Source organism: Tachysurus fulvidraco, chromosome 21 (genome assembly GCF_022655615.1).
Source record: "Tachysurus fulvidraco isolate hzauxx_2018 chromosome 21, HZAU_PFXX_2.0, whole genome shotgun sequence".
In the NCBI taxonomy this organism is placed as follows: domain Eukaryota; kingdom Metazoa; phylum Chordata; class Actinopteri; order Siluriformes; family Bagridae; genus Tachysurus; species Tachysurus fulvidraco.
Window position 1 is genome coordinate 5,791,792 of NC_062538.1, and position 17,365 is coordinate 5,809,156.

Below are 17,365 nucleotides of genomic sequence, written 5' to 3' on the forward strand. Positions count from 1 at the left end.
TAAGGGCCTTGCTCAGGGGCCCAACAGTGGCCACTTGGCAGTGCTGGGGCTTGAACCCAGATCGTCTGGTCAACAACCAAGCTTTAATCACTTGAGCTACCTCTTCCCCGTTGCAATAAATGGTAATTTTGTTGGTTATTACATCTCACATTCTGAGATTATTTGCTTAGTCACTGCACTTGCTGAACTTTGAGAAAGTCTTCATTGTATTAGGTGAAGGGGGAAGCAACGGGATAACATGAATGGACTTTGACAGTAAATCGCGGTACACACAGAGGTTGCTGGTAGAAGAGTAACATCTGTGTGTACCGGGATTTACTGTCAAAGTCCACAACTGGTTATGGCTCCTTGAGGTCATAACCAGCTGTGGACTCAGCGAGAGCCCAGGGATCCTGCGTGTCATGATTTTTTTTTCTTATTGTCGTTTTCTGTGTCAGGTTTTCTTTGGGACAAAAGGCTTAACAGTGGCATTTTTAATACTGTGTTAGACCGTTCAGGATTTACTCAACAAAAAAAAGAAAACAAAGGTATTTCAAAGCTGATTACATGCCTCCCACTCTACAGTTTGCTGGAGCCTTAGGGAGTTTGATTTGCACATTCTGGATATGAGGTGTAATAACAAAATGTTTGCATGTGAATAACTGTAGAGAATTCAGTTTTTCTGCAAGAGCTGGTTATTTTGAACTCTGCAACTTTTTGCCCAGTAGGATGCCTTCAGTTCTATTAATCCAGTGATGAAGAAGATAGAAGCTAATATGATACTCTGAATCAACATAATAACAAGTTTATTATTCCTACTCCACTTGATGTCTGTGTATTTGTAGATTTCTTCCCTGTGGACAGACAGCCACCTGATCTGTGACAAAGCAGCGGCAGATCTTCTACTCTAAACCATGGTGTTCGCAGACCTGCTTGAGCAGGTGGGCAGCCTGGGCCGTTTCCAGATGATCCATATCACTCTGCTCTCCACACCTATCCTCATGATGGCAAGTCACAACCTGATGCAGAACTTCATTGCAGCCGTGCCTCCACACCACTGCACTGTCCCTGCCAACCTGTCTGCTTCTACGATGGGTCCGGCTGAGACCTTGCTCCTCAGCGTGCCTCTGGATGAGCAGGGTAATCTGGAACGCTGTAGACGCTACGTACATCCACAGTGGAACCTTCTGAGCAAGAACAGCTCTGAGGACCATGAAGAGAACGAAATTGAAATGGAGGGATGTATGGATGGATGGAGTTATGACAAGACTGACATGAGCTCAACCATTATTACAGAGGTACGTGGTCCTGACTTCAGCTAATTTTACCAAATTGTGTAAATTCAGCAGAGTGATCTTTGTTTTTCCTCTTGCAGTGGGATTTGGTGTGTGACTTAAAATCTCTGAAGCAAATGTCACAAACCATTTACATGGGAGGGGTGCTTTTGGGAGCATTGATCTTTGGAGGACTGTCTGACAAGTAAGGAACACTGTGGGTGCATGTGCTTGCCATTTAGTAATGAACTAGTAACTAATATGTATAACATAAATCTTTAAAAAAAATTAACGATATAAATCAACACAATCAATGCTTACAAAATTATTCTCAAACATTTATCAAAAGATATATCAAATTTTTAGCATTTTCTATCCACTGTGCCATGAGTTAGAGATGAAAATCTCCTGTGCCATTAGGCAGAGCCGTTCTAATTCAGATCACAGACTGATGAAAAATCTTTGAATATACAAATAAAAAAATAGATAAACAATGAAGTAGACACTTTTCAGGCAAAAAAAGTCAACGTCAGAGGATGACACAAATCAAACTGGGCAATCAAACACAATAGAAAGGCTTGTTAACATCAGGACAGAGTGTGTACTGAGTGTGTACTGAATGACAGATAGTCCTTTTAAACTGTGTGTGTAAGGCTGATTGAACACAGGAGTATACCGCAATTATTTCCTATGAAGTGGAGTATCATATGGCCATGTTTGTAGGACACAAACATGAATTATCATTTTTTAAGTTCTTGAGACATCCATATATCATGTTGTATGTTTTTTTGTTGGTTTACACATTCAATGATTTATATGTAATAAATTATTGTCTGATGTCAATTGATTTATCAACCTATCATTTTATACTAATGATTTTTGGGGATATAATTGTTTTTCGTACAGGCTCATGAATAAGTAACAATAAATGAGTTTTCTTCACAAGATCTAATTAAACTTTCCACCTACTTATGGCTAACCATGGTAATCTGTCTCAAACAAATGCTTTACAGTACATGAACACATGCCCAAAATGCAATTAACTAGCAATTAGCTTAAAACACCACAGTTAAGCTACCATATGTAAGAGATAACAATTTGTTCTAACAATTAGAATGTTTTTGTTTCCATTAACACATCCTCATGCTAACACATATATATAAAATCATATATTTAATATTATGTGCATCATAAAAAAAACAATAAACTCAATATACCTCCCATTCGTTCATATGATTACAAATAAATGTCAGTAATCACAGACATGTCCAAGTATATTGACAAAGCAAAATTTCAGCTAAACAACTGTTTCCCTCCCCACAGGTTTGGCCGACGTATTTTGCTCCTGATCTCTTACTTACTTTTGGCAGTTACAGGGACATGCACCGCATTTGCATCCTCTTTCTCGATTTTCTGTCTGTTCCGCTTCTTCAGTGGCATGGCCCTCTCTGGTATAATTCTCAACTCCTTTTCCCTCAGTAAGGACACACACACACACACACACTCACAACTAATAGTTTGTTAAAAAATTTAAAAAAAAAAACATGAAGATAAGATTATTGCACTGTTATTGCATTGATTTGGTTGTGTAACCTGAATGAGTTTGTGTGTACTGTATGCTCCTTTCTTTGTCCTTCTTGTATAGTTGTGGAGTGGATCCCCACTCGCATACGAACTGTGGTGGGTACAATGAATGGTTACTGTTACACCACTGGGCAGCTGATCCTGGCGGCGTTGGCTTATAACATCCGAGACTGGCGCTGGCTCACTCTGGCCGTCTCTCTACCTTTCTATGTTTTCTTCCTCTACTCATGGTACATAGTAAACATCCATATAGTACTCTTGAATATGCCATTTGATATATTACAGAATGCAATAGAATGTATAAGATTACTGTGACAGAGATCTCTAATAAAAAAAGGATACTTTTATAATAAAATAATAAACAATGCAATCAGTAAGTCAATGATTAAATGCTCATTGATCAATATGAACAATACTTTAATAAATGTGCTTGCGGTTATTAACTGGCAAAGTTTAAAATTGAAGCTGAAAAACAATTTTTTATATATATAGATATATATATATATATATATATATATATATATATATATATTCACTAACATGCTGTAATTATTTTTTCTTTTTTTCTTTTGCTCATTTATGTGATCAAATACACATGTTAGCCTGTTAGTTAGCTAGCGTTACTTAATAAGTTAATGCTAATTAAAATTAGTCAAAATAACCTCAAAATAGAACATTAGTTCAGGGTACTAAAGAAATAATTCGATGGGTCTTCATTTTACTTTTTTACCTTCAGCAACCAATAGACAAGCAAAATAAAATTATAGTAAAACAAAGTAATTTTAGTGTTTGTCTGGTGCAGGTTTAGCTGTTCAACTAGCATAGCATATTAAATTTATACAGTATATTAAAAGCAAGTTACCATTTAGAAAGGTTTTGTACTATTTACCTCATTAACATCTGAAAGCTGTGACAGGAGCCATCGTTTAAATACATTTTCAGATTTGGTCTCTAACTTGCACGACTAGCAAAACTTCACCAGGTTCATCTAGCACTGTTACAGCACTAGCATTATTCTGATTTTTCCCACACTAAAACTTAAGTAACTGTACTTTATTAATTTTTACTTCCAGGTGGTTCTTGGAGTCTGCAAGGTGGCTTGTTCTTACCAAGAAGACTGAGGAGGCTGTTAAAAATCTTAAATCTGTAGCTCGGATCAATGGCCGCCAGACTGAGTGTGACAAAATCAATATTGAGGTAATGAGTGACAAAGTGGTCACGCTAGCGGAACATTTATATATAAAACATTTCTCTTTTATACCTCAGGTTTTGTACTGTTGATTCTCGGGTGTGTTTTCATTTAGGTATGAACTTTGTCAAAGCAGAAAAAATCCATACATGTAACCATCGGACCCCACAAAAGCACAACAGCAAATATAACAGCAAAGATAATTATGTGAGAGCAAAAAGTGATTTCTGCTTGGCCCACAGTGCTACTGAGAACGCGGGTCCAAAGCAATTTATACTTCCATAGTGAACCACTAATTAAGGCCCCATCTACAAAAATTAGTAGGTTCTGACAAGAATCATTAAGCAGCCAATATATAAATATTAAGTTTTCATGAACTTAACCCATTAACAAAATTGTTTATTTATTATAAAACTAAACTTTCATTAAAATGACATTTCCCAATCAACTGGCTACATCAGCAAAATTTAAACACACGATTACCTAACCACAAGGACAATACGTTACGATTTCACAATGAAAAAAGTTGCCTTGAGTTGGCAGATCTGAGAACAGTCTATGTCTCAGATCTTTAGTGTAGATTACAGTGAGCATTACTAGGGGTTTTTGTCTCAGGAGAACAACCAGAAAAACAGGAGACCAAAGCAGTCACCTTTCTCATTAGATTGAGGTACTAGCTAGGAGAAGCTACAAAGATAATAGGGTGATATCTTTCAAAATGTTTATATATGTGTGTTCTATATGTGTGTAGTTGCTGCAGGAATCCATGAAGAAGGAGCTGTCTTGTACAAAGGACAATCACAGTGCTCTGGATCTTGTGCGGACACGCAGCATGAGATCCATCACTGTGTGTCTCAGTGCAGTGTGGTGAGTTGCTTAATATCATTCAGTTAAATCACCATTAAGACACTCAGTTTATACAAATCAGTGACCTGTACATTGTAACTGGCTATTATTCGTTCCTACACATTCATCATCTTGTCCTTCTAGGTTCTCGACAAGCTTTTCCTACTATGGCTTGTCGATGGATTTACAGAAATTTGGCGTGAACATATATTTGATTCAGGTGATCTTCGGTGCTGTGGACATTCCAGCCAAAATCGCTGTCACAGTAGCAATGAGTTTTATAGGACGCAGGATATCCCTGTGTGTATCACTGATATTGTCTGGTATTGCCATTATCGCCAATATAATAGTGCCTTCTGGTAAGCATGGAAACATTGTCATGATAATACTACTGCTATACTGGGATCTATAAAAGTGTGGCAATTATATTATGGCTTGTAATGGCTTTTGGCTCTTTGGGTTTGCTTTGCTCTGCTGCATATTCTTGTGCATGTGCAGAACTACAGGCATTGCGTACCTCCTTGGCAGTACTTGGGAAAGGTTGTCTGGCTGCTTCCTTCAGCTGCTGTTATCTTTACTCGGGAGAACTTTATCCCACAATAGTCCGGTAATCCTTCTCTAAGTTCACCTTAACTTTACCTAAATGCACAAATTACATATATGTTGCCAGAAGAAGTTGATGGTGGGTTGTGAGGGGTCATTTAACACACATGTTGAAAATCATTAAAAATCTTTTATCCTTTTTTTCAAATTTATTCTACTATTTTAATGAAAATCACGTAACAGAGGAATGCAAAAACACCAGAATACAGGGAAACAATGTGATCTCTGTGACATTTACAATGGCCTGGTTGTTGTGTCAGGTGATCAACCACTAGGTTGAGAAGAAAAGCATCACAGAAGGCACAAAATATCAAGCCTTGAGAGAGATGTACTACGACATTGAGATCCACTCCTGTCAATTAAGAACATGAATCTATGGATACAGTGGGCACAAACACACCAAAACTGGATGGCTGATGATTGGAAAAATGACTGAGTAATGTCATATTCCTGTTCTTGGTTAACAGGCTGGAACCCTATGTGGTCTTCTTCTGTTGTAGCTCATCTGCCTTATGATATCTTCTGAGAAGCTTTTCCTCTCACCATAGTTCTTTTAGTTACCATAGCCTTCCAGTCTGCTTCAATAAGACAGATCATCTTACTCTAATTAAAGATTATTGTGTGTGAAATTTCCAGGAGGTCAACAAATCATACCCAAATACCCAAACCATGCCACTGTCAAATTCAATTAAATCATTTACCTGAAAAATATGTGATGGGTCACTGTTTGCAGTAGAGTATATGAACAACTGAAATTGAGGTAATCATTAGAGAGGGCACTGAAATGCATTTTAGGCTGCTTTCTTTTTGTTCTCCGCAGGCAGAACGGCATGGGATGGGTGTCTACGATGGCTCGTCTAGGGGGAATGGTGGCTCCAATGGTGCTTCTCATTTCCGAGTCATTCACCTGGGCCCCGGGTTTAATCTACGGAGCAGCTCCTATCGTGAGTGGAATCTTTGCTTACTTCCTCCCTGAAACACTAAATACTCCACTTCCTGATACCATCCACGATGCTGAGGAAAGGTGAGTCTGGAATGTCTTCAGGATGAGCTTTTGCTTTTTTGTTTTGTGCTCATTATACACATTTTCATTGTGGTTCAAAGCCACATTTCATCCTTAACGTACAACCAAAATTTATTTACTGAGGAAAAAAAGAGATTCATATAAAATACAATTTATATTTTTTCTTTATTGCTACAGAGGTCTCAAGAAGAGAAATTTCAAAACCTCTTCCAAGAAGGAGGAAGTAACCCTGAATGACCAGTGCGATATACCACTGAAGGAAAGTGCTTGAGGAACAAGTTACAACATTTTAATAACCTGTTGTCAAAATGCAACAGAATGTTTCTGATATAACATGCAGATTTATGTAATAGAGTAGGAATTTACATTAGTACTAAAAGTGGATTGTTTTGTGTGGAATATAACCATTCATTACACATTACACATATTTAAAATCTTCAAATTTAAAGTAATTAATATTTACTATATATATATATATTGAAAAAAATGTTTTATATATGAGACTGTTCTATTTTGTGAATGAATAATAAATAAAATAAAGCTATTTATAGATTGTACAATTTTTGTCTTTATACTAGAGTACTGTTAAATTCATGAATCTGATTGGTCAAAAATAATTCTTTGTTTTTAATCACAGCACCGACTAAAGGTTTATATTAATCCACTACTTCTATGTTATTGTTCATATAGTTAAAGCTCATTCATAGGGACTTGATATGTTGAAGCGTTCAATAAAAATATATTTTTTTTAATCAAGGATCACAGCTTTTTAACAGACAGGACGTTTTCCACAAACAGGTATGAGTACACTTCATTTACTTTCTTCTTTTCCTCTTGGCTATTATATAATATATGTTAAGTACAATTTCACCATCAGAATGTAGGCCTCTTCCTTGTAGACAACCAAAAGTTAAGGGGGTAGAACTAGATCTGATCCAGCTCAGGCTGTAATCCTAAACCTAACCCATATGCCATGAGTTAACAAAAATTACTACAAATATCCAGGCTCAGACATACAGAGCTGTATCGATTACTTTTGGTTTGACTCCATCCAGGTAAGACTAGTAGGATCATGTCCAAAAAAGTGATTTAATATGATTTAACTTAACTATACTTAAGTATATACGTATATATATACTTATATACTTAACTATATATACGTATATATACTTATACACTTAACTTAAGTATATATAAGTATATATTTAACTATAGCTGTGAGCTAAATTAGCCTTGTAGCTCCAATAAATACAAATAAAGAAAGTCTTGGAAATTTTATGTGCCATGACTATTGCTTTATAATCATCCTAATGAATAATTTCTTCTCTTATTAAACGTGAGGTGAAAAAAAAACCCCAGATAAATCCCAGTTTGAATCTGATTCATTTCCTATTTCATAATTCATTTTTCTATTAAAAAAAAAAAAAAGCATCGTTGCCTTATTGTAGTGGTATAAAAGAAATAAAACACTCGAGGGTGTGCTGCTATTTGAAATACCAACCAGGCCACTGGAATAGTCCAATGCGTTAGAAGAAATACAACTCCCACAAACCCTTGCGATCGATGAAACTCCCAGAAGCCATTTCTCTTCCTTCATATTTCCTCAGTTGCGGTGTTTGCATTAGCATTAGCACTCGACCTGATTTAGACGCTTCAACATGTCCGCACTGCTCAGAGGACTCGTCCGAATCCGCTCAGCTCCTGCTCTGCAGGGGACAGCCATCACCCAGCGGGCTAACATTACAAGTAAACCCGCAAAGGATGCTGTAGGAGCAGCTGTAAGTCCTTTATAGGGTTTGTTGTTTGCTGGCGCGCCATTTCCCTTTTCTCCGGGCCTTTACCGCTAGCGCAGTGTTTGCTAACTTAACCTTCAGACGGTAGGGTGAAGCTAGCTTACTAGCTAACATGTGAGATGGAAATATTAGAAAGGTGACGGTAGTAGTTTTCTTAGGAGGTAGTCATATGGGCAGAAAAAGATGCTTATATTGTAAATATTTGTTTTATTATTATTATTATTATTATTATTATTATTATTTTACGACATAGGAAGAGAGGTTAGCTAAGCGGCTAACAAACAGCGTAACCCCAATGGCAATCTAAGCTGAAAAGGTCACTAATAAACTATTGTAGTTTCTTTTATTCATTTATTCAGTTGTATGAAAAATAAAGTACTAATAAACTACAGTAATTTCTTTTATTTAGTTGTATGGAAACTTTATTTTACTTGTTTTTAATTTGTCATGTTGGCTTGGTCGTCTATCTGAATGTATCTTGGGGAAATAAGTTATTTAATCTCATTTATCTGACATTTAAATTGATTGATCAATGATTAATATTGTAATATAACTGTAGTTATGTCCTTTATTATTATTTTTTTACATTGATAGATAATTTAGCTTTATTTCAGGAAATAACCTCTTGATTTGAGAACAGACAATCTTGTCTGTTCTCAAATCAAGAGTTTATTTCCTGAAATAAATCTAAAAGCTTAAAGAACCAAAAAATCCTAATTAAAGTCTTAATTGTATAAAAACAGCTTAATATAGTTTTGAGTCATAGTGCTTGCTAAGTTGTTAATATTTTTAGACAATATTACTTGTCATTGAAAATGTTTTACTCCTTAATTAAATTAGGTTATTGGGGGGGCAGGGACTAACATAAAATGTAATCTCCCCCCCCCCCCCCCAGGTCAAGAACAGAACTTGGAGTTATTCCCTAATACTTCCTAATTATGTCCTTGCTCTTGGTCAAAAATGTTTCTGCCTAATGAAGGGCACAGTAGTGGGGTAATGGGTTTGATCAGGTGTTTTGGGAGTTGTACTGAAACTACACAGGACTGGAGTTTAGAACCTGTGATCAAAGATTTGAGCTCTCTTTAAGAATGTAATCTTACCTGCACGTTAGATTATTTGCCCACATAAATACATCAGTGGGGTAGAGTTTAGTTGGTGAGGATTGTGTTTTTGGAATGATTTTACCAGAATCAGAATCAGATTTATTGGCCAAGTGTGTTGACACACACAAGGAATTTGGTTCCAGCAGTTTGTGGCTCTTTGGTACAGACATAAATAACACTATACTATACAAACAAACAATGCAGACGATGAGATACAATATAGACAGAATGAGTATAAAATATGAATATAGAATATGAACGATCAGTTATGTACATAAAGTGTGGGAGTGCAAATAACAATATTGTGCAATATTATGCTTTTTGTGCAATATACAGCAGCAGTAGTGTGTAATATACAGATGCTTCTTGCCGTTAAAAACCTAAATGTTTATCCAAGTAGTAATGGTTTGCATTGATGCTAGTTACACTAGCAAGTTTTTATATAACGATGCAATTTAAACTCGGCCTTGTATGTCCTCTAGAATCTAATTGAATCTGTGTTGTGATGATAGATTAAGTGAGTGTAAAATCTCTGAACTCCTGCTCTATGTGACTGTTGGCATTGTTGGTCTGTTGCCGGTTTCTTTCATGCTGAGGTGTCTTGTAACTTTATACATCTTATTGTCCATGAACTGATCAGATGTGTCCTCCTTTTCAGGAGACAGTATTCGGCCTTGCGTTGTTTGCAACGGCCATCCTGGCTCCATCTGGTTGGGTCCTGGCTAACCTTGAGAGCTACAAAAAGAAGGATGTCTGAAAGAGAAATCCACAATCCTTTTCTCCCAAACCCGTATCGGGACCACTGGAACCTCTGACCACCTCATCATGAGGCAGTTTACCTTCTGTCATTCGCATCAGTCTCCAAAGTTAACGAATGACTGCTACAAAATGACTTGTAATAATTGGTGATCTTATGGCTCTTCTTGTGGATGCTACATGCTTAAAAATAAAAACCTTATTTAAATCTTAAGTTGTTTGCCGTGTCATGTTTTTTGGTTTAGTGCAGAAATGCAAATCCATCTCGGGTTTATGGTCATTCTACTCCATTTCACTGTAATGGAACTGACAATGCAAGTAAATAGACATTAAATGATGCGCAAAAGACCGACTCCACGAGCCGGAAGTACGCGCAGCCGTCACGTGATAGGAACTCATTCCAGGCAACATGGCGGACGAAGAACAACAACAAGAAGGAATGTCTCCAAAGGAAATCGATGGTGAGCGAATTCGCCAAGTTTAAACAGTTGAAATTGGCTTTTAAAAACGGCGCAATTCTTGTCGATTCTATTATATATTGACTTAATTACAAAGAGGACCTGATAAGGATAATTCGCTCAGCAGATGGTTACTGGCTAAAACGATAGCAACGTAGCTGCCAAATTAAGACCCATGTTCATGTTCTGTTTGTCTTAATAATGCTACGGTTCATTATTTTGTGTATATACAAGCACCCTCTTCCAGATTGTAATCTATACAGAACTAATGTAATAGTTATTAATTATAAAATATTTAGCGTAGACTTCGGTTTATTTACGTACTGATAGCCGCCTTTGTCTGGGGCACAGATCCGGGTGAACTCTCCGACCGACCCACTGTAGTGTTTTCCCTGCTTTAACACACTTTAGTTTAACTGCTACATTTAAACACTAAAAGGATTAAAGACACCGTTGCTGGAAAACTGTATTTGTGCCACTTGTGCACTTTACCAGTGAAAATAACCATTTAATTTATTAGATACACTCTTCATATCTACAGGTTATCCACAAAGTCAAGAACCAATAGAAGTATGTGTACGTATTGTAAACAAAATACAATGCTCTGTATAACTGGAGCACACACTGTATGCAAAAAGATGAACTTTACAGTCAAATGTATTCTTCCACTTAAAGCCAACTCGGTGCTCAGTACATTCTAATTACTAGAATCCAAAGGATACTCAGGAAGATGTCCATTAAATCGACATAACTCCTGACTCGAACTGAAAATAAAATATCTTCAAAATAACTGTATGAAATGAGTTTGCAAATATGTTACTTGGTTAAGTCTATAAGCAAACAGATAATTTAGAAAAGAAATACAATATATGGCATCTGACCACCTCAATATATATTGATATATTGGACCAGAACGTTTATATGTGCTATCTTTAATGCTCAACTCGGATATTTTGCTCAGATCGGATTTTTTTGTTTGGCTGTTCACATTACCTTTTAAAATGTGGCCTATATCAGATACCAGTGTGAACTGTTTGCTGTTTCGAACCTACCCGCATGCGCAAACGAACAATAACAATGACGTCACACGCAGCACGCCGTTGCGCTAAAAACGTCGGCGAGGTTATGGAGGAAGTATTGTATCATCTGGTGCAAGCAAATATATCATGTAATGCTATAATGTGATGTATTCGATGCAAACATTATGAGCTGGATCACGTAACCACTTTATATAACACTCTTAACACACACACGTTACCAGTCACGTTTGTGTTATGTTTTCGCCGGCGCAAAAAAATAAAATAAAAAATTTGCCGGCGCATAATTGTGACGAATGTAGATTGACGTAAAAGACGCATCAAATACGCCTTGGTTGTTCACACTGCGGCCACATTGGAAAAAAATCAGATTTGGGTCTGATTCAGGACCACATATGGAAGTGGCCCAGATCTGATTTGAAAAAATAAAAAATCAGATCTGGGCCAGATTTGAGTGTTCACACTACTCCTGAAGAAGTCTGACCTGGTCACTTGACCCCCCCCCAAAAAAATCGGATTTGGGCCACTTTTACCTGCAGTGTGAACGGGGCCTTAATGTCCAGTCTTGTTTTAATAACCTCCTGTCTTCTGGGAAAGAGTTCCACTATCAGAGATGAGGTCTGAATTGCAGTTGGTGTTCGTTAGAGTTGAGGTCAGGGCTTGTGCTGGACCCTTGACGCCATGTCTTCATGGAGCACACTTGAGCAAACTTGGCCCTCATAGTTCCATTAAAGAGAAATTGTACTGCTATAGCCTAAAAAGACTTGCTAAGCAAACATGTACCCAACTTTCTGGTATCAGTTTATGGAAGAGCTTATAATGACATGCTCATGATCAGTGATGAAAACTTAAAAAAAAAAAAAAACTTTAAAGGGAGGTGTTCATGATTTTTTCATTCTTTCAAATTAACCACTTCCATTTTAAATAATGGCAGAACTCTACACCTACATAAAGTACCAGTGGGCTTATTTATGACTTATGGTTAGGGCTTTACCACCTAGGCTAATACCACCAGGCTGCCATGGTTAGCTCTTTGAGCAGGGCACATTACCACTCAGGGGTATCCGGTCTCTAATCTAAGACTATTTTGAACTCTTCCAACATTATTAGAGGAGCCAATTCGCCATATATCAGTCCATCACTCAGCTTGCTGTCACCTTCTTTTAATCATAACGAATATTAACTCTATTAATACACGGTTTAATCTGAGTCAGCAGATTTGACGAAACTTGATCTGTCACACTTTTCCTGTGTCCATCATAAGACTACACAGTCTATTCGATCATATTTTTTAATTTAGCATTGATACTTCATTTGAAAGTGTTAATTGCTCTAATGTTTACTCTAGGTTTTGTTTGCATGAGATTTTAAATAATATATGAATGCATGTAAAATTATATGCAGAAATATTACAGATGGGTTAAGAACAGTTCAGGAATAACCATTCATGCACTCATACCAGCTACACACACACACACACACACACACACACACACACACACACACACACACACACACACACACACACACATTACCATGTCAGTGTCACTCCTGTCACCCGAACAATACCACTGGTTTTCCGTTGGTCTGTTTCCACGATGGATGTCTGTTACATTGATCTATAGTCAGTGTATCTTTTGTGTTCTGACAGGATTGAATTGTCTCGCGTATGATGAAGCTATTATTGCCCAACAAGACAGGATTCAGCAAGAGGTAGTACCTGCTCTCTGACTATCATCTGTTTTATTTCTCACAGTATTGTGTAACATTTTTTGGGTTGACTCCACAGATGACACAGCACCAATAGGACTTTTTTTTTTTTGGTTGTTTCTTCCCCAGATTTGAGCTGTTTCATGATTTTGATTTCTGTGTACCTCACAACAGAGAGAGCTTGCCTCTCATTGAAGGAAAATATAAGCTAAATTCTGTCATGTAATTTATCTAATATGAATTATCAAGCCAGTTTTCAAGCAAAAATAGTGTGTCAACATGTGGTGAAGGCAGAAAACCCAAATTTCAGCCAACATCTGCCCTTTTAGTCATGCTGATGTCCAGGTTTCCCCAAATCTCTATATGCAGGCGTGTTTAAATAAATGTCCCCCAGTGATTACGTAAATAATACATTAAAGCTTGTGATCGATGTAACCTGAACACTGGTGTGAGTCTGGTTGAAAGTTTACCTGATATAATGCTAACCTTCTTATTGCTTAATTCCAGATTGCAACCAGCATTCCGCTCGTCTCAGATCAACAGGATCTAGCTATACTTAAAAAAGAATATTCTGAAGATGACACAATTTATCAGCAAAAAATAAGGGTAAGATGGTGTACACCTGCTCGTGCCATTCTTGTTTATTTATTTATTTATTTGTTTACTTTTCAGTCATTTATGCTGCATTATCTCCAAATACATTTGAAAATGTTGCTAATAGTTTATTATAATAATCAGTCATTTCAAACAGACCTCTTAAAATGGCAGTTATAATAATTATACACCGATAACTTGATCATAGTTCTGAAAATATTACCTGTTTGTCATTTTAACAGGATTTACAGAAGAAGTACTCGTTCATCCGGAAGACGCGGCCCGACGGAAACTGCTTCTACAGAGCCTTCGGTTTTGCGTATTTAGAGTCATTGCTGGACGATAGTAAAGAACTACAAAGGTAATTTACCACTCACTGAAGGAATCTCACTGAAAGAGTGTATGACTGGATGCAAATAGATCAGCTTAGACATGCTTATTAAAATAAAGAAAAATAATGCACTTTGCAGGTTCAAAGCCATTGCTGCCAAGAGCAAGCTGGACCTCGTGAGTCAAGGCTTCACAGAGTTCACCATCGAAGATTTTCACAACACGGTACGTCAGTCAGTCAGATATGGAGATGTAGTATTGATAAATACTGAAATCTTATTCTCGCACTTAGTATGAGTAATTGGTTTACGGTTAACATTGAATTATTTCAAGTCAAGAAGCTTTTATTGTCATTTCAGCCATATATAGCTGCTGCAGTACACAGTGAAACGAGACAACGTTTCTCCAGGATCATGGTGCTACATAAAACAAAGACAGGGCTAGGACTTAAGTAAGCAGTCCTAGCCACATAAAGTGCAACCTGGTGCAAACAGTGCAGGACAAGACAGTGCAGGACAAGACAGTGCAGGACAGAAGACAGTGCAGACAAAAAGTTACAAGACAATACACAAATTACAAAAAAGACAATACACAAATGACAGTAAACAGAAACAGCGCAGACCGAACAGTGTCAATACTGTATGTAAATACTGTATGTTCAGACAATATTGCGTGCAGTAATACTAGAATGAACACAGTTTCTTAGCAGCAGGTCCCTGAGATAATGTATAATAAAGATTGTGCAAAAACAGCAACAACTAAAATATTGTACAGTATGTGCAAAACAACTGAAATGTTAGGCAGAGTGTGCAAAAAGTAAAAAAAGTGTGCAAAACAGCATGTAAACAGTTTGTACACAGTAAGCATGTAAACAGTTTGAAAAATGAAAAAAAAAAAAACAGTTTTAAGAGGTCTCACTCACAGCAGAATCTCCTTTGAAACCTTTTCTTGATGTCTATCGTTATTTTTCCTTCTTTCTTTCTAAACCATGACTAATCCCACATTGTGAACACGTGAAGCTAAAACGTGGTGCATCACATCTCTCCGTCATACCGTGCAGGTTTGTGTCCACCAGGGGGCGTAATGTGAAAAAAATGAATGAACGTCTGAAATTCACTGCAGAAAAAAAAAAAAAAAACAAGCAGTGGTGTAGTGGAAGGGAGATGCTGGAAATATAAAAATTCCTCTCTCTAAATCGCAGATGTTTGGTATTAAATCTGGCTAGCACAGTTCTTGTTCGTAACTTCAGGTTCAGCCCGTAGTATATCAAGTATAGTTATGATATGAAGTGCGAGCACAACTACCGCAGCTACTTTTTGCGGAAAAGCACTTTCTGAGTAGGTTATTTGCTGTGTGCTACCACACACTTGCTGAGGACCTCCTTCAAGGATCATCACTGTTTCTGTGGCGTGCCTGTCGGTGGCACGCTTACCCACAAACCCCCTCTCTCTGTGGTGTGGCACAGACACATAGACGTGCTTCAGCATAGACGTCCTGTATAAACGCAGACCCCATGAAATGTCATAGCTATGATTATAGATGATGTTAACATAGTCGAGGTTCATTTATGTGTTAGCCTCAGTTACGCTGTCCGAAATAATAAAGCTGTGTCATGTCGCCTGTTCTCAAGTATTCAAAAGCACTACACATGGTGCATTGTTACCTCATAGTTGCTGTCTCAAGCTTTACCGTGTTGAGCTTCTCTCAGCTCTATCATCACCGTTTAGGATTTTCTATAAATCGACTACAGGTTTGTTTCTCTCTCAGCTCTCAGTGCATGTTCATTCCTGAGCTGCAGAGACCACACATGAAGGCTTGTTTTCGATCCTGGGTCATTTCCCTGATACCTCGAGGAAAAAAACATTTGGAATGTGATACTGTCTCATATCTCATACAGAATTTATTTATTTTTTCTCTCTCTCTCTCTTCTTCCACTCATTTCCAGTTCATGGACCTGATCGAGGTGTGCGATAAGCAGCCGACTGTAGCAGAGCTGCTCAACTCCTTCAACGAGCAGAGCGTGTCCGACTACCTGGTGGTGTATCTGCGCCTCGTGACTTCAGGCTACCTGCAGAGGGAGGATGAGTTCTTCCAGTACTTTATAGAGGGCGGACGCACCGTGCGAGAATTCTGCCAGCAGGTGAGTGAGCTAACACCTCGCCATCTCCCAGCAGATCTGTCGAGGGAAACATGGCTTATTTCTATTTGGTACTTGCTTTGGGACTTAAAATACTAAGTTACTTTTGATAACCTGACACAGGTTATAGCATCGTATGCAGGCTCTGATAGCATTTCATAGGCTTTGCTAGCATTTCTATTTGTATGGAGGTAAAACTATATATATATATTGTTTATATATGAGTTGTGCTGGACATGTTGAGCAGAGAGATATAATCTATTCTAAATAAAAGTCAGGATGATCTCAAAGCATGCAAAGAGGCTTGTTTGGTCTGTTTCCTTATATTTCATTTACATTGATAAGAATTGTAAATGTGTTGCTTTGCATCAAATGCACCATCTGTTATTATCTAGCTGGGGTTAAACTTAAAAGTGTTTTCCTTTGTGTTGACCAGGAGGTGGAGCCCATGTCCAAAGAAAGCGACCACATCCACATCATTGCTCTAGCGCAGGCCCTGAGCGTGTGCATCCTGGTGGAGTACATGGATCGAGGAGAGGGAGGCACAGTCAACCACCACATCTTCCCCGAGGATGGGGAACCCAAAGTCTTCCTCTTGTACAGGCCGGGTCACTACGACATCCTGTACAAATAGCAGCTCAGGAGCAGTTCCCATCACCCCCGTGCTGTGTCGTTTGAGTCGACTTCAAAGCTGTGAAACGTGAATTTTAGGAGTCCAGCACTCAATCTCAACGTCTCTTTCTCAGCACCACAAAGACAGTCAAATTTCTGCAAATTCAGACACTGGACATTGTACAGCTCTCTTTTTTTGTATTACTCCAAACCCTTCACTTCTTCACATATCCCATGTTTAATGCTGGAGTATTTTCTCTCGGTTACACCTCTGTGTTTTATTATACAGCTTGTGTTCTTCATGTTTGTGTGAGAATAAAAGTTTTGCAATAGACG

General features: G+C 37.7%; 3 protein-coding genes across 3 annotated transcripts; all 3 read left to right on the forward strand.

The window, feature by feature from the left end:
* Positions 1–295: 295 nt before the first annotated feature.
* On the forward strand, positions 296–7,251 carry slc22a6l (solute carrier family 22 member 6, like). The gene is made up of 11 exons (XM_027156205.2): positions 296–527; positions 825–1,277; positions 1,355–1,458; positions 2,577–2,731; positions 2,899–3,067; positions 3,911–4,034; positions 4,778–4,893; positions 5,017–5,231; positions 5,371–5,479; positions 6,296–6,499; positions 6,677–7,251. The coding sequence occupies exons 2-11, from the start codon at positions 894–896 to the stop codon at positions 6,768–6,770; spliced, it is 1,674 nt and encodes a 557-aa protein (XP_027012006.1). The 5' UTR covers positions 296–527; positions 825–893; the 3' UTR covers positions 6,771–7,251.
* An 837-nt stretch (positions 7,252–8,088) lies between these two features.
* Positions 8,089–10,365, forward strand: LOC113648835 (cytochrome c oxidase subunit 8B, mitochondrial). The gene is made up of 2 exons (XM_027156243.2): positions 8,089–8,277; positions 10,054–10,365. The coding sequence occupies exons 1-2, from the start codon at positions 8,158–8,160 to the stop codon at positions 10,150–10,152; spliced, it is 219 nt and encodes a 72-aa protein (XP_027012044.1). The 5' UTR covers positions 8,089–8,157; the 3' UTR covers positions 10,153–10,365.
* Positions 10,366–10,494: 129 nt separating this feature from the next.
* On the forward strand, positions 10,495–17,363 carry otub1a (OTU deubiquitinase, ubiquitin aldehyde binding 1a). Its single transcript, XM_027156217.2, has 7 exons — positions 10,495–10,612; positions 13,298–13,359; positions 13,864–13,962; positions 14,193–14,311; positions 14,421–14,505; positions 16,226–16,420; positions 16,854–17,363. Exons 1-7 carry the CDS (start codon positions 10,561–10,563, stop codon positions 17,049–17,051), a joined length of 810 nt encoding a protein of 269 aa, XP_027012018.1. The 5' UTR covers positions 10,495–10,560; the 3' UTR covers positions 17,052–17,363.
* Positions 17,364–17,365: the final 2 nt, after the last annotated feature.